Source organism: Apteryx mantelli, chromosome 2 (genome assembly GCF_036417845.1).
Source record: "Apteryx mantelli isolate bAptMan1 chromosome 2, bAptMan1.hap1, whole genome shotgun sequence".
In the NCBI taxonomy this organism is placed as follows: Eukaryota; Metazoa; Chordata; class Aves; order Apterygiformes; family Apterygidae; genus Apteryx; species Apteryx mantelli.
Genome location: NC_089979.1, coordinates 101,929,254 through 101,952,286, shown reverse-complemented (window position 1 = coordinate 101,952,286; position 23,033 = coordinate 101,929,254). Strand labels below are relative to the sequence as shown.

The 23,033-nt window shown below is 39.7% G+C and overlaps 1 protein-coding gene across 1 annotated transcript in view; it reads left to right on the top strand.

Annotated features, from left to right (window-relative positions):
* The window catches only part of LOC106492840 (FH1/FH2 domain-containing protein 3-like), a 292,303-nt gene that overhangs the window by 28,794 nt on the left and 240,476 nt on the right, over positions 1-23,033 (top strand). The window contains exon 2 of the mRNA XM_067291169.1: positions 420-526. Coding sequence (XP_067147270.1) covers positions 496-526 — 31 coding nt within the window. The 5' untranslated portion in view covers positions 420-495. The remainder of the gene's footprint in view (positions 1-419; positions 527-23,033) is intronic.

Sequence of the window (23,033 nt, the reverse complement as noted above, 5' to 3'; positions counted from 1 at the left end):
TCACAAAACAGCTGCCTCTTCCTTTCACCTCTGTCCAGAGACCCAGAAACTCTGCTTAAACATACTGTAAGAGCTGAGAACAAAGAGTCTTCCATATCCTGGCTATAAATTTCACTTCACTACTTTCTCCTTACAGGCATCTAAAGGTACAGTGATAAAACTTTAAATTATTATACCTTCAGATTAATGATTTTCTCTGTGTTAGTTGCGTTGATATTGTTGTGACCAAGCATGGTCTAGTGAATGTGGAATTGAGCTTGGAGAACATTAAATTGCATAAAAGCACCCTTTTTCTTCTCCCCTCTCTACATATGGTTTGTTCTAGAGAAACTGCGTCTAGGGACCTTGAAAATGGGAAGACTACTGTGTTTTGGAGAGAATTACTGCTATAATCTAAACTTCTGAATTTTGTTCTACAGCTTGACGACTGCACGCTGCAGTTGTCTCACAACGGTACCTATCTGGATTTAGAATCCACCTTAGCAGAACAAAGAGATGAACTGGAAGGTTTCCAAGAGGATGCTGGGTAAGTAAATGTTTACTAAATTTAGATAAATAAGCATATGATCCAGAAGCTTTGAGGTTTGGGGAGTTTGTTTGGTTAACTTGGTGCATTCAGGCTGACAAACAGAAAAGATAAAATGTTTTACTTGTGTAAGCATGTCTCCCCCTTTCTAGTATTAAGAGTTTTGTTGGTTCTACGTCCCTGTTCGCTCTTACAGTTTCTCTAAAAGAAGATGGTGAATGATAAACCTGTCAGGATTAATGTCTTGACTATTCTAATGTGACACAGCTTTCAGAACTATCTCTGAGAATTAAAAGTGAAAACAAAAAAGTGAGCACCTGTATGTGTACAAATATTTGCTATTAGAATGATCTTTTCTGGGCCTTCTATGTTATTGTTTCATTCAAGATGCAAGTGAGCAAACAATTTAGAGCTATTTGTGCCTTTCTGGTTGCTGTATTGGACTGCATGGTTGTAACCAGTTGTATGGGCATGTTTTGGCATAGACTCTATGCATGTGAGTAAGCTAGTTATGCCAGAAGAAAACTAACTGCAGCCTAAATTGGTTAGGGCTTGTTAACACTGAGATGTAGCCCTTCTTTGCTTAATGGTTCCTCTACTTTTCATGTCAAATCTCTGATGTTCTGGAGGTGATAGCTGTCATGTCTCTGACTAATGCTTACAAATTTAAGCTGTGCCTCTGAAGAATACGTCATTGTGAAACAACCTTCTAGGGACTATTTGCAGGAACCTTAGAGTCAGCTTTGTGTTTCGGTGGTCCATCTGGTAAATATGGCCAAGAACTTTAATGTATTATAGATATTCACATGTGTGCATTTGTGCATGTCTGTTTTGTATGTACCAGTTTTGGTGTATTTTTCTAACTATTGGAAGATAAAGAAACCGTTCTGTTAGAAATGAAATAAGCTATGGAGAGAATTCTGCAACAGATACAGCTGGACTGGCTATTCTCATATTCTACTGTATTTAATTCCTAGCAATAGAAGTATGCAGTATATAAGGTGGTCTAGTCATCAGTTTGCAGCTATTCTATCATCTCTATCGTGTATAAATGAACAATAAGTACTTATTTGCAGCCAACTTTAGCTAAAGTCAAGCAAAAACAGTGAAAACTTTTCTCTTTTGATGAAAACACAGAATTATTTACAGTTTTGGAATAGCTTTTTATGTGTGAGCGAGTCGTCAGGTCACACTTTTTCCTTTCCATTGATACCTGCGTGGTACTTCTGGTAATTCTAACTTCATTGCCTTTGATACCCCATGATAGCATCACTCTGCAATTTAGCAAGGCAGAGACTGGTTGATGGCTTTCCTGTCAGACTTCTCACTTGGAACTGAAAGCGACCTTTCAGCTTGTTTTGCTTTCTGCTTCTTTTAGGCATATAAAATCAATGATGTGAATTCTTCCCAAAATGTATTTTCAGTTTCTCTATGGTAGCTATCCTAGAAAAAACATTTGAAAATATTTTTTGGAGTTAGGTCTACTGTGTTCTGATGCACAAAAACATAACCTAATTTTTTGAATTTTTTTGTTTGTACAGGTCTCCTCTTAATAGTGAAACCTGTTGTCAATTAAGCAAGTGATTTTTTCCCCCCCCATTGCTTATACTGCCAGTTAGTGTAAAATGTACTGTGAGTCCCTCTGCAAAGATAGGGGGGTACTGAAAGTGAGTTGACTAAGGTGCATCGCAAAGGCTTAGGGTACAAATTATTTTTGTAAATAGATTATGTGAAATGAGAACAATTTCTGTGTTGTCTTGCTTGTCTGTCACGTCTGCATGTCCGTCTTATAACCCTCACCTTCGTTTGTCTTTGAGCTGCCCTCTGGTGATAGTGGGTCAACAGGCAACGCTGTGTGAAGCACTGCTGAGCCCAAGGGGCCTGTGTGCACTGCTGTGGAGGGATGAGAGGCGGTAACCTGCTGGGTACAGGCAGTACGCTTCCCTTCTGTTATCTTGGCACCCACGTATCCTGCAGTGCTGCCCAATGGCAGGGTGGTTACATTTGGATGTAACTGTTGTGAGGGGTTTTCTTTTGTTTTTGTTCCCCTCCCCTCCCCAGTTTGCAGACTGAGTCCTGAACACATGAAGTTTTGCTAGGCTGCAATGGGATGCAGCTCAGAGGAGTACAAAACTTTGCATTTAGGAAAAACGGGGTAGAGGACAAGGAGGTACTGGTCAGGCAGAAACTGAAGGGGAGCACCTGACTTGTCAACAGCTTTGCAGAAAAGGATTTGACATTTTAAGGGTTAACAAGCACATTAGTGATTATGGCACTGTGAAAAAGGCAAAAGTCATCCTGAGGTGTATTACAGGAATTTAGCCTGTGAAATGCAATGAACTTGCTATTTTGGGTACTGGTCAGATTTCATCTGAACTTCTGCATCCCGTTTTTGTTCATGTTTCAAGAGAGAATAGAAGGAAGGTGAACAAGAAGAAGCAGAAATTTGTCAGTCTGTGTGCTAGCTTCCCTACACAACTCACGATAACATCACTTTGGAATAAATGCAGATCTTGTGTTATGTCTAGAACCACCCCCCCTCCACTGCCCCCTCCCCTCCCCCCATGGATAATAGGGTAGCAGATGTAATTAGGAATATCTCCTTCCTTATCAGGTTTCTGGCAAGCTAAAGTCCGCTTCTGGGACTTGCAGTTTTGATCTCTCGCCCCTGCGGTGAGCAAGGCTCAGCACTGGAATGCTCCTTTGCTGGAGCTGTTGGCCGAGGGCGTTCGGGGCCTAGCAGCCGGCTCTCTGGGAGGGACTAGCCGCAGAAACCACAGCAGCTCCTTCTTTCTCTCTGGGTCATTTCAAGGTCCTGCGCTTAATCTTCAAAGCTTTTAATTTTCTGAGATTAGGCTACCTCAGGATCTACCTCTGTGCCATGCCAAGGCTCTTGTGCTCATCAGGATCACTGAAGCTTGCTGAACACTGAATGAAGGATTTAGTAGCTGGATATTCGTGGTGTTTTTTAGTTTTAGATCCTAACCTGTGGAATTCCCTATTAAAAGTGACTAGAACGCACTGTAATCTGTTTTCAGCATCTTCTGCCCAAATGTTCCTGTTTGCCCTAAGAAAGTTGTAAATTTTTTTTTCTTAACACTGATGAAAGACCTTTAAAAAATGTGGGAAACACTATTTTATGATCTCCTTTTAATTGCTGTGAGAGGCTGTAGGTATCTGTATTTCCTCTTGGAAGGATTGGGTGAGCACACTGAAAAACTGAAAGATTTTTTTTTCTTTTTTTTCCTTCAAGAAGAGAGAAAAGGACAGTGGCAGTTGCATTTAGTTTACTAGTGATTTATGATGTATATCTGTCAATAACAGGGCTGCAAATGCATGCATACATTGAGTTTCAAAGGAATCCTCTTCCCTTACTATCTATAATGAAAATATGTTTTGGCAGTCACTATACACTGTTGCAGAATCTAAACTTCTATTTTGGGGAGGGGAAAAAGCCCAACACACTTGTACTTTTTACCCTGTAGGGCTTGCTTTGAGCAGAATGTGAACTAGATAGGACTGTTCTCCTGTATCCCCAGCTTTGGCTGTTACCATTTGCACCTTTGGAGATAACTGTGAGACTGAGGAGAACTGGGTCACCTTTGCATTGAGACAGTTGGGATAAGCAGCAGGGCCGAACGCTGAGGCTCTCCACTGAAACAGTGCCTGCAAAAGTTGTCAAGGTCAGAAGACTGGTCAATAAAAGCACATTATAACTCTGTTTCTTTTCAAGTCTTATGTGTTTTTTTTTTTCCTTGTTCCTAGCACAAGGAATTTTGCGAGTCCTTGTTTGTATGCTGCTTGTAATGTGGAGGTAGACTAGGTTGGCTGTTTCTTTAAGGTATCTGTGATGGATAATAATCTTTTCCTTTGTTTGCTTGCGGTTTTTCTATAGTGAGCAAGAATACTCAAGAAATTTCTGTGTTTAAATTGCCATGTAATGATTCAAGTTCTTTTTATGGGCATGTCTTAACAGAGCCTAATGAGAGCATGCAAGGTACACAGCTCTAAACTGCAGAACACAAAAGCATCTTCAAATAGCGCACTGCAAGCAATGGAGACTTCCTCAGGGAATACATTTTCAAGGCTTTTATTTAACAGATTATTTTAAAGTACTTCTGAGAAATCATTTCAGTGTTGATGTTTTTGCATCCTTCTAGACTCTTTGGTTCAAAGGAGTTATGCTGGTTGAACCCATTTAAATGGTATTCCGCACATTTTCCATCTCCATTTTATTCATTCTGGACTTGATTCAGAATCTTTTGAGGACAATGGAGTCTTGCAGGAATTTTTAATGTTCTTTGATATTTTTGTATGGTATTTTTTGCCTGCTTAGACTTTGTGATTAGCAAAATTGTGGGAATGAAAACTCCTGTTTTATGTCATTTCTTTGCCATGATACCTGAGGAAGTTAAGGATACATTCAAAGGTTACTTTAGTTATTGTTTGGTTAAAAATGATGGGGCTCATCTCTTGAAGCAGTATTGTAAACTAGCAGATTGTACACTGATTTTTGTGCTCTTTTGTATTTTGGACAGTGTATTAATTCACTGTTGGAAAACTCTCAACTTTGACAAATTTCTTTCCAATTTTGTCTTCATGTCATTTCCTTAATTTTTCTTGCTGTTTCAACTAAGAAACATAAGGGAAGTGCCTGTGAAAGATTGTCATGGTGGTGGTATAAAAAGCTGTTGCATTGTCTAGTCTTTGCAACAGTTTATCCATATTTTGGAAAATGCATTTGTTCATATGATTTTCTTGATTTCTGTGATACTTGTTGTTACTCGTACCAAATGCAGAATCTGAAAAACGTCATGGATGATCGCAATAAAAAATGCGCAACAAAGTAAAAGGACTTTTCAGTTTAAAATACAATCAAGAGGGACTTTTTTTTCTTTTCTTTTTTTTTAATCAAGAAAAGTGAATTAGGTTGAAGCCAGTGTATATCCAGAGCAGGTGAAGTGTGAGAGTCCTTCCCATGTTTTGTGTAAGGTATTCATTTATTTATCACTTGTCAACTTCTTGTATCGGGGCACCTGATATAAGGATAGGAATACAAAACCTAATAATTTTGGAGGAACATGAAACTGCATGGGGCTGAGCCACAAAGTGAGTCAAATGACTCTGCTTTTGATGTCAGCTCTCTTAGACCTTGAATAGCCTGGTGTGTTTAAGGATTTCCCTAAGTGTGACCCTCCTCTTGTTTCTCATGCTCTTTGGTTAGAGTCTGGATCTATTCAGGCTGTTGCATAGCTGAGAGGCTATGGTATGTTTTGGAAAGGATAAGGCTTTCTGTAGGACAGCAGGACTCCAGTCTGTAATGTACCAGTTCGATTAAGGTGTTGAAACAAGGTTTGAAGTGAATGACTAGCCAGACTTTGCTGCTGGAAAATAAATGGCCATTAAGATTAAGTTTTTGGGTTTCTAATGAAAAAAAATTACTGTTTTTCTGGATGGATAAGTTGGTGTGTGTTTTTTCTTCCCTCCTTCCCAAAGTTTGAGGACAATAGCTGTTTACTGCCTGTTTTTCAAAACTTTAAGTGACTTTTTAACTTCTAGCATCTGCTTTTCTAATTCTGATCAAAATTCCTCTGTGTGTAAAAGGTCTGTATTCATCAGACAGAACTGTGAAAGTGATCATTAGGTGAAACTGTGGAAATTCATTTTTATAATTAGCTTGCAATATTCCTCAACTGCTAAATAAAATAATCGTGTACCTGCACTTACCGTGATTCAGAACAACAGGCAAACCACCTCTGAGCATCTGTGTTTCCAAAGCATGTACTTAAGAATAATTAAGCAAATATTGTGCATGCGTTTCATAGTGCCTGACAAATGTGGCATGTGGCTTTGAAGGCTGTGCCCGGACATAACATGGAGGCAATTAACACTTGAGTGGTCTGCCCACAAATTGTCGACCTCTTATGAGAGAAGGATTTCTCGTCAGGGGATTTTCTTGACAAGATGTCCTGTCAAGAAGACAGTTGTCAAATTAAGCTGCTTACTAGTAGTGAAATACTATTACTTTGGTAGTAGTTGATTAAAAAATGAATGATGTTGTTGTGAATGTTTAATCTATTTAGAAACAAGTATCAGAACAAAAAATAGCCAATCTGGATAAATTTTATTATAGACTGAGGTTTGTTTCCTTATGTACTCTCAGCTTGAAAGCTGATGGTGCTAAGTGCCAAAATTAAGGTGATCACAAATATCTGTAGACAGTAATTGAAGCTTAGGGCTGTCAAATGGGCGTGGGGGTCAAAGGATCTTACAATTTAATACCATTCTAGATAGTGAACCTGCAGTCAAGTACCTTACAAATAAATTATGCGAGACTGCGTGAGCTTGCTTTCATGAGCATATTGGTGTGTCCTTCAAAAGGAAACAAGCTGTTGGTTTTCCTCTTCTCTGTCTTGAAAGCTGGGCCGTGTTTCTTTTAGCTGAGAAGATGCTAACGTCCATGGGGGCACTGTCCCTGGCTGGGGAGGGTCATTGCTTCACAAGCTCTTCCCCTGCCGCAGGGTCCTGGAAGAATGGGATCCTGGCATTGGCAGGGTACTGGCAGCTTTGGAAGTTAGTGCTCAAGAACTGCCAAGGGACCAATTCATCCAGGAGTAATGTTAAAAGAACACGTGTGGTTTTGGGATGTGGGACAATGTTTCAGACCCCAAATACTAAAATTGCACTGCACTCTTTGTGTTTTTTTGTATGTGTATGTGTTGGTGGTAGGTCTCTTCCCTCCCCCGCCCTTCCCCCTCCTTGAGGGCTTAACTCATGATTTTTGTGACTTGTCATTGTCAGTAGTGTAACAGCTTGACCTCCTCCCCTGGTTTTCCCTGGAGTTTACTTGCATCCCTCTCTTGTAGAGGGGGGAAAAAAAAATCCACATCTGTACTCGAGTATCTACTTAAGATCTGATATTTTTTAATTTTACTGATTACCACTGGCAAACTAATGTAAAGCATAGGTAAGAGTGCTTTTCCTCAAAATCCTTTCCATTGCAAAATGTATTGCAAAAATGCTACTGTAGTTGTCTCTCTCCCAGCCTGTTAAATATACTAAATACCATGCCAAACGAAAAAAAAAAATCACTAATTCTTACAGTTTTTTCCTCGGACAACCTTTTCTAAGTAAAGCCTAATTTGCCATTCAGATTTACAGGTGAAAATAGCTGAAGAGCCCAAAATTTTAGAGTGGAAATTCAGGACAAATAAAAACAGTTCAAAGAAACAACTGCTGCCAGATGTTTTATTTTCAAACGTTTAATTTTATTAATATTGAGGCTTCATAATAGCTATGTTTGCACTCTGCTGTCTTCATTGATGAAGAGGTTATAAGCAAAGTGAGCAGCTCTTGAGGACTGGAAATGTTTCTCCTCAGTTCTTGAGAAGGCGATACCTTCCTTTCTCTATAAAGAGATCATCTGCTGGGCTTCAGGTAGGGCTGCTAGAAAGAGCTGCTGAAATACTCAAATCTGACTCCTACTGTGAGTTTAAAAAAAAAAGAAAAAAAAAATCAGTTTGAGGATTCAGGCCTTGAACAACAGACGTCAGGGAAATGTGCATGCCTGTGGTCTGCTGTTTTAGCGTTCAGGATAGCGTGGGACTGCTTGGAGTGTAATTGCCTGGAGTGTATGGGCAGGTAAGCGTGTTTATGCTGGGTAATTAATAAAAGCTGTGAACTTGCTACATTTCCTATTCCTTAGCAACTATTCATGTGCATGCTCTTACCCTGTGGTAATACAAAGTAGGTTTATGTAAGCAATTTTGCACTGTTTATCCCATGGGAATTAACTCGTCTATCTGTGCACTTGGTGTGTGGTTCTTGTTTGTTTGTGTTTTTCCCACTAACTAAACTAAGGTGGTAATCTTCTTCTGCTAAAAATAAGTGTCTCCAGTTCAACCTCCAGCAGTGGACTAACAGCTTAAACCGCTGCAAATCTCTGACTAGCCCAGACCCTCTAGTAGTGAAGCCACGGAAACTAGTGACCTCTGCCAGGGTGAAGACCACAGCAGTACAAAATATTAATTTTCTACTTGGTGTTTATTGCTCAGTAAATTGTGCTCACTAGCAAAAGCGTTGATGGTCCAGCAATAAATATGAAGTCCACTTCCTAAATGGGATTAATGCAGAGAAATGAGATTTGACAAGAGACCAAAGTGTTTTTTAAGAGCTGTGTCACATTATAAAGCACCCCTTGCCAAATATGCTGATAGAAAACTTCCAAAAGGAGAGGAGACCCAAAGCAGCATATTGGCCAATGCAGAGTAGAATTTTTGGTTTTATGTGTGCATATTTATATATACACAGGAATATATATATGATGTCCTACTGTAAAGTAGGACAGTTCTAAAATAGTTCTTGTTGAGGCTGGTTAAACTGATGACATTCTGTGAAAGAATGTAATTGGATAATTAAGGCAGCAGGACTTCTCTTTGAAATGTATTTTCTGCAACTTTGGGGAATCTCTTCTTCATGTTATTATCTTTTAGTATTATCGGTTAAATTGGCAAATCATAAAAGCTGGAATTTTTCCCTCAGGGTATTAGAGAATGATTTTTAGCAGAAAAAAGTTTATGAAAAACTATTAAAGCTGCTTTTTCCCAACTAGTCAAGTCAGTTTTTTGATTATTTTACTTAAGAAAAATCAGAGCTGCTCTTGGTACTGTAAGCCAGAGTTCTAGGTAAGGTAGCAGGGATCTTTGTGAGAATGAAAATTATTGTGTAAATAACATTTACTTCTGTGACTACAGATTTTTTTTTATTATTTTTATTTTTAAATGAACTGTACCTGGCATTTTGTTCTCATGGAGCCAAAATTGTGGGTCCCGCTCTGTGGTTGGGGGTGCTGGAGGAGCTCCCTGCCAGAAGAGATGGAAACAAGGGACCAACTGCTGGTCAGCTGAGGGGGGAAGATTCATTTATTTTACTTTGCTCTGTGCATTTCTGTCCTGAGGTTCTCAGTTGAGCCTTCTGATTTTTCTAAAATCCTAGTGTTTCAACGCATCTACTGCTTCAAGTGAAAAGAGGTTTAAAGTGAAAATCTAAATGTAACCTGATCCTTCAAGGTGCAGGTGATAGTGAAACCACATGACCAGAAGTTATCTAGTCCGAAGATACCTGGGAGGAACACCAAAGTTTGTAATAACTTCTGATAGCAGTGGAAGATGTATAACCTAAGAGTTGAAAAGCACTGGTCAACTGACATGTTATCTTTGCAGCAGGAGAATGTGATGCTAGGTTGACAAGAAGTGAGGAAACAAGCCTTTCACTCCTGTTTTTTTTTTTACCCACAGCAATATTATTGTTAAAATAGAATCTCTAATGGCAATCTCTTTTTCTATTTGCCAACTTGTAAAGTTTGTGCTTTTTCTAATGCAAAAATATAAGATGGAGATTTAAATGAAAATGCCATCAGTGTTTCACAAAATGACAGGATAAAATTTCTGCTAAAAACAAGTGTATGTGGTTTGAGTTTTTGGTTAGCTTTTGGGAGGAAAGGAAGGGAGACAGCTTTGTTCATGAATAAGAACAACTCTTGAAGAATGGTCACATACTGACTATGAAGCTTTCACATGTTTTAGGGGCCTTTAGAAGGTCATCATTTTAATGTGTGGAAGTCGAGCCATTAAAAACAGGGAAATAGCCAGCATGATGATTCAGAAAGTGGGGGGAAAGGGGTGGCGATGGATTCTCATATTCCACTTTGAGATTTGTTTACACAGAAATTATTGTGTAAGGGATAAATGCAACAAATGTTTCCCCACTTCTAACTTGCTGTGTTTTTCGTAGTGTGAAAAAATGATTCATTTTCTTTTGGCAAAAATCACTGCTTTGTGGTGAAATGCATGGAGGACTCCACCTGGAACTTTACTAACATTTACTCAGAATACATTAGTATTCCGCAAAATTATGCGCTACTAATGTGGGTCTTGAGACTTACTTGGTGAATCCCTTGAATGCTTTACGCTTTTGAGATTCTCATTTTCTCCCCCACACCCTTCACCCCCTTCCCTCCCATTTCATTTCCATTTAGAAAAGGAAAGAAAAAGAAGGATGAAAAGAAAACTCTGCCTAGTTAGCGTTAGGCTTTAGGAAGAGTAGATGGATGTACAAATCCAACACTGATTACCCAGGCAAGCGCAAGCCTGTGTAACCCAAGGTGCTTTTCCCTTCTCTGGCATTCATATGTATTGTTTGTGTGATCTGTATGTTGCTGGTAGGGAGTGAGTCAGGCAGATGTAAAATTCGTGTTGCCAAATACAGAAAATAATAATATTGGAACAATCTGCAGGGAAAAACTTTGTGTAAGTTTTAATGAGCATGCTTTATTCTTTTCTGTACTATTGCTTACACTAATAATCTGCAAAATTTTTGCCTCTTCAGTTTTCAATTGAGGAAACTTCCTGTTGGGATTATTTCTTCACAGATTAGTAAAGTTTTAGATTTTTTTTTTTAATATGAAGAGCAAACAGGCACCTACATGGTCTCTATCTATTCATTTCTTTGTCCATTCTTGTCAAATGATTGTTGATTTAATAAATGTGTTGTGTTCCAGGAATGCTGAGTTAAAATACTATGTTAAATGTTTAAATGATTTGCATGCCTTTTAAAGGGAACAGGATGCAGACACATTAGGAATTCACTCTCAGCTTTTCAATGGAAAAACTGATAAGAAAGGGAAGTCCATTAAAATCATTTAAAGATAAGTGTATGTGTTTGTCTCCAGCTGCCTGTCATGTACCAGAAAGGGTTACTAGTGTTGACTGTCATCCATCTGTTGTGTGCTTGGAGGTAAATCTTAGCATTTAAAAGACTATTTCTTTTCTCCTGAACTCCTTAATTTTCATTATTTGATGAGAATAACATGAACTTGAACATGACAGTTGGATTGCTGGATGATAATCTGTGAAGAATTTAAAAGGTTATTTGTTTGGATAAGATTTTCTGACAGTTTTCAGAGGGATTCTTAATTCCTCTGTCCATGCGCGTGCACACTCTTTCTCCCTGAAAAGGCTTGGCTTGTATACAACTTTTTCTTGAATGTAAGTTTTTTTTTGTTTGTTTTGGTTTTTTTTTTTTTTTTTGCATCTCTTGACTCTACAACTGAATGGAGAAATGTATCAGCTTGAGACTGCAGCCAGACCATATCTTAGCAGCTTTGAAATCAAAGCCTAGGGTTTATGCTGCCTGATTAATGGTAGGTTAAGAAATGCTTTCCTTTGTGGGTGTGTGTGCTGGCTTGCTGCTCTTTTTCATGGAAAACATGATAGGCTGAAGTACTTGAACTCTAGCAAAAATTCCCATCTTTTATGCTCTCAACAAGGAGTAGTTCATTTTCCACTGCTGATGTGGAGTACCCTAAACTACAAGGCAAACTGGCTGTAAGGCAGTGCCCCATTGAAGCGTTTTTCACTGTCTGAAAGTTGATTGTAAGTTAAGACAGAAGTGAATGGGTGCTGAAAGGAAAATGTGAAAGTTGACTGCAAAAATAATGTGCTTTAGAGCAGGTCTGTTGTCACATATGCTTTTGGTGGCATGCTGTTCATGCTTCTCTCTGAGGAATTGGGTCATTTCTGAGCTAAGGGTTTGTTGTTGGATGCTGTTCTCATTAAACTGTCCCTGCTGGAAACATGGATGTGGTTACTGGAGAAGGCTGGTCCACCAAGAAACCTGAATGCTCTCGGAGTCTCTTATAGCAAAATGTGAAGCATGTGTTGTGCATGTGTGCTTTGAAAACTTTTCACTAAGAGCAGCATCTGTGTTAGGCTTTCATAACATTTAGATTGTTCTATCAGACAATAGTAGATGCAGATTTGTTATATGATAAGTTGTCAAGTTAAGCTGGCTTTATATGCTGGCCAAATTTGAAAGCATTTTCTGTGTGTATAGTATGAATTGGTAGATCTACTAAATTACCAAATTGAGGTTAGTTTTCATCCAGCCTGTGCCCTCTTTAGGATAAACTGACAAGAGTCATAAAGTTAGAAGTTGAGATGGATTCAGGAACCCATTGTGTTTGCTTTGGCAGTGGTCATGAAGGAGGATGAAAATACCAGCTGATTATTTCAAGAGAGGCTGGGGGCAAGCTTAATTGATCCGTGGTTGGGTCAGAGCTGGCCAGGCTGTGAGTGACTTACAAACGCTGAACCTAATCAGAACACTAACAGTATGATGGGATGGTGGGGTGTGTGTGTGTGGGGGGACTCTTACTGTGTAATAAAAAGTGAAGCTAATAAGTGAAAGGTGCTGATATCTGTTTGCCAGGAACTAATTTCACTGAATTCAGTTACTGAAATTGAAGAGGGTAAGCCTTGATCCTAACACTTAAATTTTTATCTCGCATTTCACAGGTTACATGCAGTCTGCAAATACGAGCCAGTTGCTCTTTACAGCACTTCTCTGAAGCAGGATGAGAAAGTGTGTGTATGTGTATATATGTGTGTGTGAGAGGAGTGAAGGGGAAGGACATAAACTGTTATTAGCCCTGTGTAGTAGAGTTGTGGTAAAGATAAGGTTCTGCTCTGCACCTCCTGACTTAGAATCACTTTGCTGCTGTTGCTGTCAGCTTCAAATGAAACTTTAGAAATTTATTTCTTTGTCTAGTCTGTCTTGCAATAAGCTCTGCTGCCTCCTAGTTTAAAAACAAAAACAGCCCTCTAGTTTTTAGAGATTTTGCATAATTGCCCTTTCTAGAACAGTAGGGTTTTCTACAGAGCCCATGATTCTTGCTCTCTGTCCAGAAGCAACTAGCAACACTAGCCTTAAAGGCAGAGGTCCTTGCGAAGGAGAGAGTGAAATGGGGCTTGCTGGAATATTCTGGGTTAAGACTACTGTGTAAGTAGGGTATGGTTTGCATGTTACTTATTTATTTTAAATCTCCAACAAGGTGCATCACAGACATCACTGGTTGTTTAATGGTGTAATCCAAAGTATAGCTTATACAGATACGGCGTTTCACCAATTTGCTATAAGCCTTATGAGTTCATGTAGCGCTTAACAGAAGATTTAGATCCAAGGTTGCATCATGGGTTTAAGCATTCTTATGTTTAAATATTTCAAAAATGGATGAATGTATAGATCTTAGTGATCTTAGTGAAGAGTGCACAGGCAGTCTTTACGTTACGTATACGATTGAAAGGTAACAAAGGGTCTTGAGTTAAAATGTACAGTCATGGCTCCTAATAGCATCAGACTTTGCTTCCACTTGTGTAAATCTATTTATGATTCATCTGTCTGAGCTAGAGATTTTTTTGAGAGTATAATGAAGAATAATAAGCCTGCTTGGCTGTAGGCTGCATTTCTAGAGACAGTTACTAAAACACATTTGTTCTGTCATTGTGTTAGATAGACCTGTGACTCATTTCATCATTGTCAAATATTGTGTGCCTCTTCCCTTGCAAAAATTACCTTTCACTAGAAAGCAAAATGCAAGGAATCCAGAAGAGTATAGTATGACTTTTTTTTTAAAGAATAAACAGCTTCTAATGTTCTCCTTTTATTGAGATATTAAGTAATCATTTAGGAAGCTTGAAAACATAATGTGTTTTCAGAAGCATCAGTGAGTTTTAAAGATAACAATTCATTGAATTGAAATGTCTAGATCTTTAGCAAAATATTAGGAGGTCTGAATGGTTTCATATTCTGAAAGAAAGGTTCATCAGGAAGGAAAGAAAACATTGAGATAGAATTGATGCATTCTCCTATCACACAAAGAAACTTTGGCAGGGTAGTGACTGTGGTGTTGCTTGCTAATAATAACAATGAATTATAACTATATATTTACACAGAAAAGTCAAATTTGAAAACGCAAACCCTTTATTATAGACCTGAGGAGGTGGGATGCCTGTGTCCTAAAAAAGTAGGCACCCTTAAAAATCCCTTTCTAAGTTTTCTTGAAGTGGTATGGGGCAAAGTATTTCCCCCTGAATCCCCCCTTTTTTTCCTCTCCCTAATGCAACATTCCCTTTGTAAAGTCTGTCCCTTCTGGTCAAGGAATTGCTAGGCTTTCACCTAGGCTTTACCTTGGAGTGGATAACTGCTTGAGACAAACAGTGCAAGTCCTATTTTCTAAATGTAAATGTAAGTGCTATTTTCAAAATTAGGTTTTGGAAATAGATGCTAAGATTCCAACTATTTGTAGTATAGTGCATAAAAAATTATAAAATAAAGCATTTGCATTCAGGATGTCAGGTAATCTGTGAGCTGATGGCATGCATTTGTTTACTTCTTTAATAAGTCTAATCTAGAAATCATGCTGTATTTTTGTGGCTCTAAAGACTTCATCTCCTTGCAACAGTCCTTTACTTAAACAGAATCTGATATCAATATATGTGAAATTTACCTGCTCTAATTGTGCTGAGTAATAAAAGGCTATTAAGTTAATATCTGTAAATTAATAAAGTAACACTATTAAATGCTTTTTGGCATTTTATATAAATAGTAGCCAGTCATACTTGCTATAATAAATTAGAGGAAAAATTAACTTCAACCTCCACCATAGGCTTTAGCTAAGAGTAGAATACAGTCTTTGTTATCTACATAGGGTTTTTAAATAAATCAAGCCTGTTTGAAAATAAATGGCCTTCCTTTGCAAGGGAGGTTATTAGTACTGCTTGATAGTCAAGAGAATTCAGTAAAGAACTCCATGATTTTTGATAGTCTATATGTTTCTGATCTTACACTGTTTAGCCTTTTACGTGGTAAACCTAGTATATCAAAACCTTGTTAAATGTTTCTGTACTGAATTTTCATCTTTAATTTTCGGGGTTTAAATCGCTTTGATTTCGATAGACTGGAAAAGTTGAAAGCGTGATGACCAATGAGAGAGAGAATTGATCAAAATGAATTTTGTGTGTGAGAGGATTTTCTGTTATGTGGTATGCAGTTGGGAGGATATAGTGGACGAGAGCTTGTAGAACAGTGCTTGGATTTTAATTTTTCAGGGCTGTTCGTGGGGAGGTGAGGTAGACAGGGAAGTTGCACCATATTGAAACTTGGTGAACTACCCCCAAAAAAGATATTGTGTATATTAATGAACATCTCGCACAGATTTTTGGAAAAGAGAGAAGAAAACTATATTAAACTGTAATGGGCCAAAATCTCGGCAAGCCAAAAAGCTGTTCTGATGCATAAGGAAGTGAGATCAGCAAACATGACGTTCTCGGATGTAGATAGTTAATGGTTACGGCTGTTGGGTTGCATCCTGATATCTATCTTCTCTTCATTCTCATTCCTCTATTTTCTTCAGAAGGAACAAAATATGGTGCAGTTAAGACTGTTAGTGCATATTTGTGTGCAACCGTTTTCTCTTACATTGTTCTTAGAAAGGAAATGTTCTGATTGTTTCATTTCTACCATGGTTATTTCTTGGATCCATGTGTTCTTTTGCTCTCTTCCTGATGGCTGAGCACTCCCTGCTATCCAGTCCTTCCAGGAGATCACTGCAGATCTCAGCAGGGACTTGGAGAAGCTAGGGTACATTGTACCCTATAGACTGCTGAAGAACTAATGCATAACATATGTAATACCTGCTCTTTGTTACTTTAAGACATTAGTTGCTTCTTCTGGTTGATTGATTTCCAGGATGGGGGGAATAATATAGCTGATTGTGTTGAATTTCTTTTTCTCTGCGAGCATAAGAAGAAGTGATCTGGATTAGCCCTTAAAAATTACTGTTCTGAGATGCAAACTCTTTCAATTTTTTCCCCTTTTTTGATTCTGTCATCTTGTATTCTGATATCTTGGATGCTGGAGATATCAGAGTTCAAACTTCTGGTCAGTTATGGTCCTGAAACTTATGTTAAGGTAAAACAAAGGAAACGAGAAGGTTGGAATAGGTTGATAGGCTGAACACTGGACCCCCTGATATTAGAGGACCTCAGTTTTGGATCCTGGAGGAGTTAAAAAATGATCTTTCATCCAAGTAATGGGAGTTAGAAAAAATGAGTTCTAGAGCAGTATGGGAAGGGTTTTGGGGAATGGGTGTAGAAACATCATTGTAGGCTTTTTGCATAGCACTATTAGCTTATACTCTATAAACAATCGTTTCAGTGAAAATACAAAGTCATTTGAAGGGGTTGAATCCGGTTGAAAACATAACCAAAAGCAACCCTCAGTAGCAGCATGTCTGCTGATGCTGAGTGAGACCTTATGCTTTTCATGGCAAGTTGGGTTCCAGTTCTGCTCCTTCATTCTTCAAGACCCTTTTAATGTTAACCAGAAGATGTGCAGCTGTCTCCTTTTTATATTTAAAATGGAGATTTTTAGTGAATTATATATGAAAGTATGAAGAACAGCCCTGCAGCATTTATAAGGAAACTAGATTCAGGGTGCCTTGTACTGTCTTGCAGTTTCAGTCTTTATAACTGCTCACCATGTGGCTGCTTTGCAGAAGTAGAAAGAGGGGACTTGACAGGGTGGATTTTAGCACTTCCAAATTATTTTTGACACCAATGAAAGAGAGGCAAAACCTCATTAATTGGGCATATCTACCAAAACGTTGTCAATGTTATTTTTAGCTTCTGTTCATTATGATAGTGAAATACTCTATACTTCTCATTGTTTATAGATCTTTGCAATCTGAAATTAAATGAGAACCAATATACTGTTGTATATTCCTTTCTATTTTGAGGTATTTATAATCTTTGGGATTTATGTCACTGAAAAATTAAAGTTGAGTGACTGAATTCTTCGGAAAAAAGTGGATTATGTGGTAGGTTGCAAGTGGGAATTATGAACGATGCAGGGTAGTGATTACAATGGCTTATATTGCTAAATTTCAGCATAATGGCCCCATCTCAGGCTTTAAAGCATACTGTTGCACGTGTGTTGAAGGCTGAAATAGGCCTCTTCCTACTATGATATCCCATATTAGTCCCTGGGAAGTCAAATTGTGGCTACAGTGTCAGTTTTTCTGTTTGTACATGGATGTATAGGTTGCAAAACTCTTCTCTGACCCCTGTTCCCCCTCCCCCCCTCAATTTTGCAATCTCTCTACAGGGACGTTTTACTGCCTTTTCTCACTTTTTTGCATATTCCATATGTTTAAGTGCCTTCCTGAATTATTGCTGGGGCGTGTGGTCATTTCTAGAAACTAATTCTAATTTTATAATGCTATTTTTGTGATATTGGGCATTGGAAATTAGCCTACCTGCTCCTAGTCAATAATCTGTGAAACTGAAAAAAAATGAGCTGTATATTACTAGCTTACCTGTTTTTCTAAACTAAATCTTTGATAGGAAAAACAAAGCATCAACCACTTCTGCTTCATACCTCTTTCCTATGTAGGGAAGAAAAGAATGCAAACAGTTTTACTTCTAATTTAAAGATCTTGAAAGCTCATGTCTTTGTGTTGGCTGGTGTAAGCATTCTCTCTTTTATTAAATGAAGTATGTAAAGAACATCTCCATAAGTAAGTTGTCTTGTTTTACACTGGAAATACATCAGCTATGTAAAATCTCATGCACAACATTAAAATACAACTTTACACTGGAGAAATTGAGGTCACTGTCCTAATGTCTCACAATTCCACTGACTTGGAAGGTAAATATTTTTGACTAAACCTTTCCTTTGCATGGACTGAAGTCTCATATGTAATGTTACCTTTAATGTACTGTACTCACAAAAACCTGATGCTAATTTATGTATGTAATAGTTGATACAAGGATTCAGAAACTAGGCTATTTCAATCTTCTGTCCCTTGTCTTTACTATTTATTTTTAGTTAGTGACACTTTCTGGAAAAAAGGAATCAAATTTCTTTTTTTTATCTGATAAGTTTCAATGAGTCTTTGATTTTGATAGGACATGTTAGACATTGATATAAAGACTTGTAGACAGCAGCAGGAATAGCTCAAAAAATTGACTTGCACATTTGTTTCAAATCAGTGCATGGAGTTTTGGTATAATCAGGAAAGGATCATAAGAGAAAAAAAATTACTCAACTGCAGTGAGAGTAAGTTTAAAAAAATTATAACTTTTATTGCATCTAACTTTTCTCATCCCTTAATGGGACTAAATTTAGTGCCTGAACTGGAAAATTCACCCCAAACTAACTACAGATAGCGCCTCTTGCCCAGAAAAGAGGTTAAAGCCAGAAAGGGCTTTTTCTTAGTTTCTCTCATACTATTTTGTTTCTGACTCAGCTTGATTCCTAGGATCTACTTCCTACTTTACTGTCTCAGTGTTCCTCTCATGGCCTGTGTTACTTATTCTGGTGTCATCAATGTTTTCCTCATTGAATTTCTATTTGTAGTTTTAAGTGACTTTAGCAGTGTTTCTAGAGAAGGGACTTCAGTTGGCATTGTGAAGAAATTTATCTGAAATGTTGTTTTTTTTTTTTTCCCCCGGTAGTTGTGTTTTTTATTTATTGTTGAAATATATGTCTTGGGGAAATTGGTCCCCCACTTTCTTTTAAAGTTTATTAAATTTTTAGGCATCAATAATAAAATGAATTATGGACAGGAAATGAAGGTGCTACATGCTTACCTGTGTTTGAAATAGATCATTTCTGCTTGCACAAAGAAACATGCCTTGCAGCTTATGAATACCCTATGAGTACTTCCATCAGGGTCGATGGGCTTACTCGTGCATTTAAGGCTGTATATGTAAGAAGTAGTTTAGTTGCACAGCTGTCTTTAGACCTTAATGTGACATGTTGCCTGTAAGGATGGATGCTCTAGATTTCCAACAGCTTTGAATCCTAGAGATCAGTAAGAAAGGTTGGCTGTTCTATTGATTGTACCCTGCATTAATTTTTCTCTTTCCTTCTCTTATAACTGGAAGGATATTACCCCTGTTTTGCAGTTAGGGACATCTTTGTGGAAGACAAAATCTAACCCAAAAAGTTTAGCAAGATGACTTCCTATTTCCAGAGGTTTCAGTGACATGAGGAATGGAGAGGATAAGTGAATGGCAATAGTACCCCAGAGTTATTTCTGTCCTCTGTGTTCCCCTATCCCCTGTGTTCTCCCCAGATGAGACTGGCCTGGGTGAGGCATGGCAAGCAAATCCATCAAGGCAGGACAGTGTTTTTTTTTGTTTTTTTGTTTTTTTTAATAAAACAGTTTTTCCTATGGAATCTGGTGCTGGGAATGGAAGGGAGCGAAGTATCACAGAAACACAGAACGGTTGAGGTTGCAAGGGACCTCTGGAGATCATCTGGTCCAAGCCCCCTGCTCAAGCAGGGTCACCTAGACCACACTGCCCAAGATTGCGTCCAGACAGCTTTTGAACATCTCCAAGGAAGGAGACTCCACAACCTCTCTGGGCAACCTCTTCCAGTGCTCTGTCACCCTCACAGTGAAGAGGTTTTTCTCATGTTCAGACGGACCTTCCTGTGTTTCCGTTTGTGCCTGCTGCCTCACGTCCTGTCGCTGGGCACCACTGAGAAGAATCTGGCCCCTTCCTCTTGACACCCTCCCTTCAGATACTTGTACACATTGATAAGATCTCCTCTCAGCCTTCTCTTCGCCAGGCTAAACAGGCCCAGCTCTCTCAGCCTTTCCTCATAAGAGATGCTCCAGTCCCCTAATCACCTTTGTAGCCCTTTGCTGGACTTGCTCCGGTAGTGCTATGTCTCTCTTGTACTGGGGAGCCCAGAACTGGATGCAGTACTCCAGGTATGGCCTCAGCAGGGCTGAGTAGAGGGGGAGAATCACCTCCCTCGACCTGCTGGCAACACTCTTCCTGATGCACCCCAAGACACCATTGGCCTTCTTGGCCACAGGGGCACATTGCTGCTGGCTCATGCTTAACTTCGTGTCCACCAGCACTCCCAGGTCCTTCTCCGCAGAGCTGCTTTCCAGCAGGTCAGCCCCCAACCTGTACTGGTGCAGGGGGTTATTCCTCCCCAGGTGCAGGACCCTGCACTTGCCTTGTTGAACTTCAGGAGGTTCCTCTCCACCCACCTCTCCAGCCTGGCCAGGTCCCCCCTGAATGGCAGCACAGCCCTCCCCTCTGGGGTATTGGCCACTCCTCCCAGTTTTGTATCGTCAGCAAACTTGCCGAGGGTGCACTCTGTGCCTTCATCCAGGTCACTGATGAAGAAGCTGAACAAGACTGGAGCCAGTACTGACCCCTGGGGGACACCGCTAGCTACAGGCCTCCAACTAGACTCTGTGCCACTGATCACAACCCTCTGAGCTCTGCCATTCAGCCACTTCTCAATCCACCTCACTGTCCACTCATCTAGCCCACACTTCCTGAGCTTGTCTATGAGGATGTTCTGGGAGACAGTGTCAAAAGCCTTGCTGAAGTCAAGGGACACAACATCCACTGCTCTCCCCTCATCTACCTAGGCAGTCATTCCATCAGAGAAGGCTATCAGATTGGTTAAGCATGATTCCCCCTTGGTGAAGCCATGCTGACTACTCCTGATCACCTTCTTGTCCTCCACATGCTTGGAGATGGCTTCCAGGATGAGCTGCTCCATCACCTTTCCAGGGATGGAGGTGAGGCTGACTGGCCTGTAGTTGCCTGGGTCCTCCTTCTTGCCCTTTTTGAAGACTGGGGTGACACTGGCTTTCTTCCAGTCCTCAGGCACCTCTCCTGTTCTCCATGACCTTTCAAAGATGTTTGCGTGGCCTTGCCATGACATCTGCCAGCTCCCTCAGCACTCGTGGGTGCATCCCATCAGGGTCCATGGGCTTGTGCATGTCCAGTTTGCTTAAGTGATCCCTGACCTGATCCTCCTCCACCAAGGGAAAGTCTTCCTTTCTCCAGACTTTCTCTCTTGTCTCCAGGGCGTGGGATTTCTGAGGGCTGATCTTATCAGTAAAGGCTGAGGCAAAGAAAGCATTCAGTACCTCATCCTTCTCTGCATCCTTTGTTACCAGGGCACCTGCCCCATTCAGCAGTGGGTCCACATTTCCCCTAGTCTTCCTTTTATTACTGATGTATTCAAAGAAGCTCTTCTTGCTGTCCTCAACATTACTTGCCAGATTAAACTCCAGATGGGCCTTGGCCTTCCTAGCCCCATCCCTGCATTCTTGGATGACATCCCTGTATTCCTCCCAAGTGGCCTGTCCCTGCTTCCGTGTTTGGGCAGTGCAAGATTGCTGTTTTGGCAAAAGCTCCCCTCCACCACACCCCAAAAGAAAAAAAAGAGAAAAAGAGAAACAAGGCTGAAGAAAACAAAGGCCCATAAAGTAGGCTTCTTTACCTGAGCAGCTGCAGCCTGGGAGCTTGCTGGATTTTTGACTAGGGATCTTTTTGAGGTGCCCATAATTCAGAGTACTCTGGTCGTCTTTGTTTTTATTTCTAGTCTTCCCTTTTTGTCCCTAATCCCACCTCCCTGGGACCTCTGCTCCCATGGTACTGTGGTCCTCATTTCATTTTTTCTTCTCCTTTCTTTGAATTAACTTAGTGACCTCAAACTAGGGAGGTTCCAAATGCTCTCTCAGGAAGTCTCTTATATGCAGGGATTATATAATGCTTTTTTTAAAATGACAACCTTACAGCAAGGTTTGAGAGTGGATGTCCTTTTCCTCCTGCTTTCTGTACTACAACGGTTGATAAAGGTCTTAGCAGGCAGCTTTGCAAAGCTTAGACTTCAGTCTGGTTTATTCTTCCATAGCCAGGCTGGCTATGGAGCCCAAGGATCTTGTGCTTGTTTTAAGTCAGATATGCGATGACTTTTCTATTCCATTATTCTGTTGTTTTCCCTGATGTTGCAATGCGATAGGGGATTTCTAGATAATCCTTATCAAAAAGTTTTGGTTTACCCCCCGCAGCCCCCAGGTGCTGTGGTCTGAGAAGAGCAGAAATCTGGGCATGTAATGGTCACGGAAGAGAAATAATGTTACGAACATAGGGTTGGAAGGTGTGTGGTGCAGGTTATGGAGGCCTAGCAGAACCAAATGGGAATCTGTAGGTGTCCCTTGGCAGTTCAGTGAAAAGCGAGCAGAGGTATCTCCAAGTTTCTCCTGTGCTGGCGTGGCTGGTGGCAAGTGATAGAGGGCTGGTTCCTCTCACTGCCCTGGTGCTGCAGTGGACCCTGCTTTGGTAGACAGAGCTGTTGTGGTTTCCTTTCAGGAACGAGTAAACTTTGCTTTCTCCTACTGAAAACCCCTCGCCACAAGCGAGCCACTGATTGTTAGGTGAAAAAAGCAAATTTGCTCTCAGTCACCGATGTGGCTAGAAGCTTTTTGTTGCCACGTTTCATCTCCTTATTTTTGAAGACATGATTTTCTGATCTAGTGTTTGATGCACAGAGAAAGATAACATTTATAACTAGTTAAAATATTTTACTTAAAATTAACTTTTGAAAATTAATGGCATAATAATAACCTGCTGTTTGTTTGTGCCCTCTGGTCTACTGTTCTTTACTGTTCTTTCTTTATAGATATATATCCCTTAAAATTACTTGCATAGACCTCCTGCAAAGACTGTAGAGTGCTTAAGTTATAGTAATGTTTTTTGAGAACTAGATAATACCTAAGTCCTGATAGAAGCATGCAAAAAGCAATTTCTTTTGTCCCTGTTTCACACATGGGGATCTGAGACAT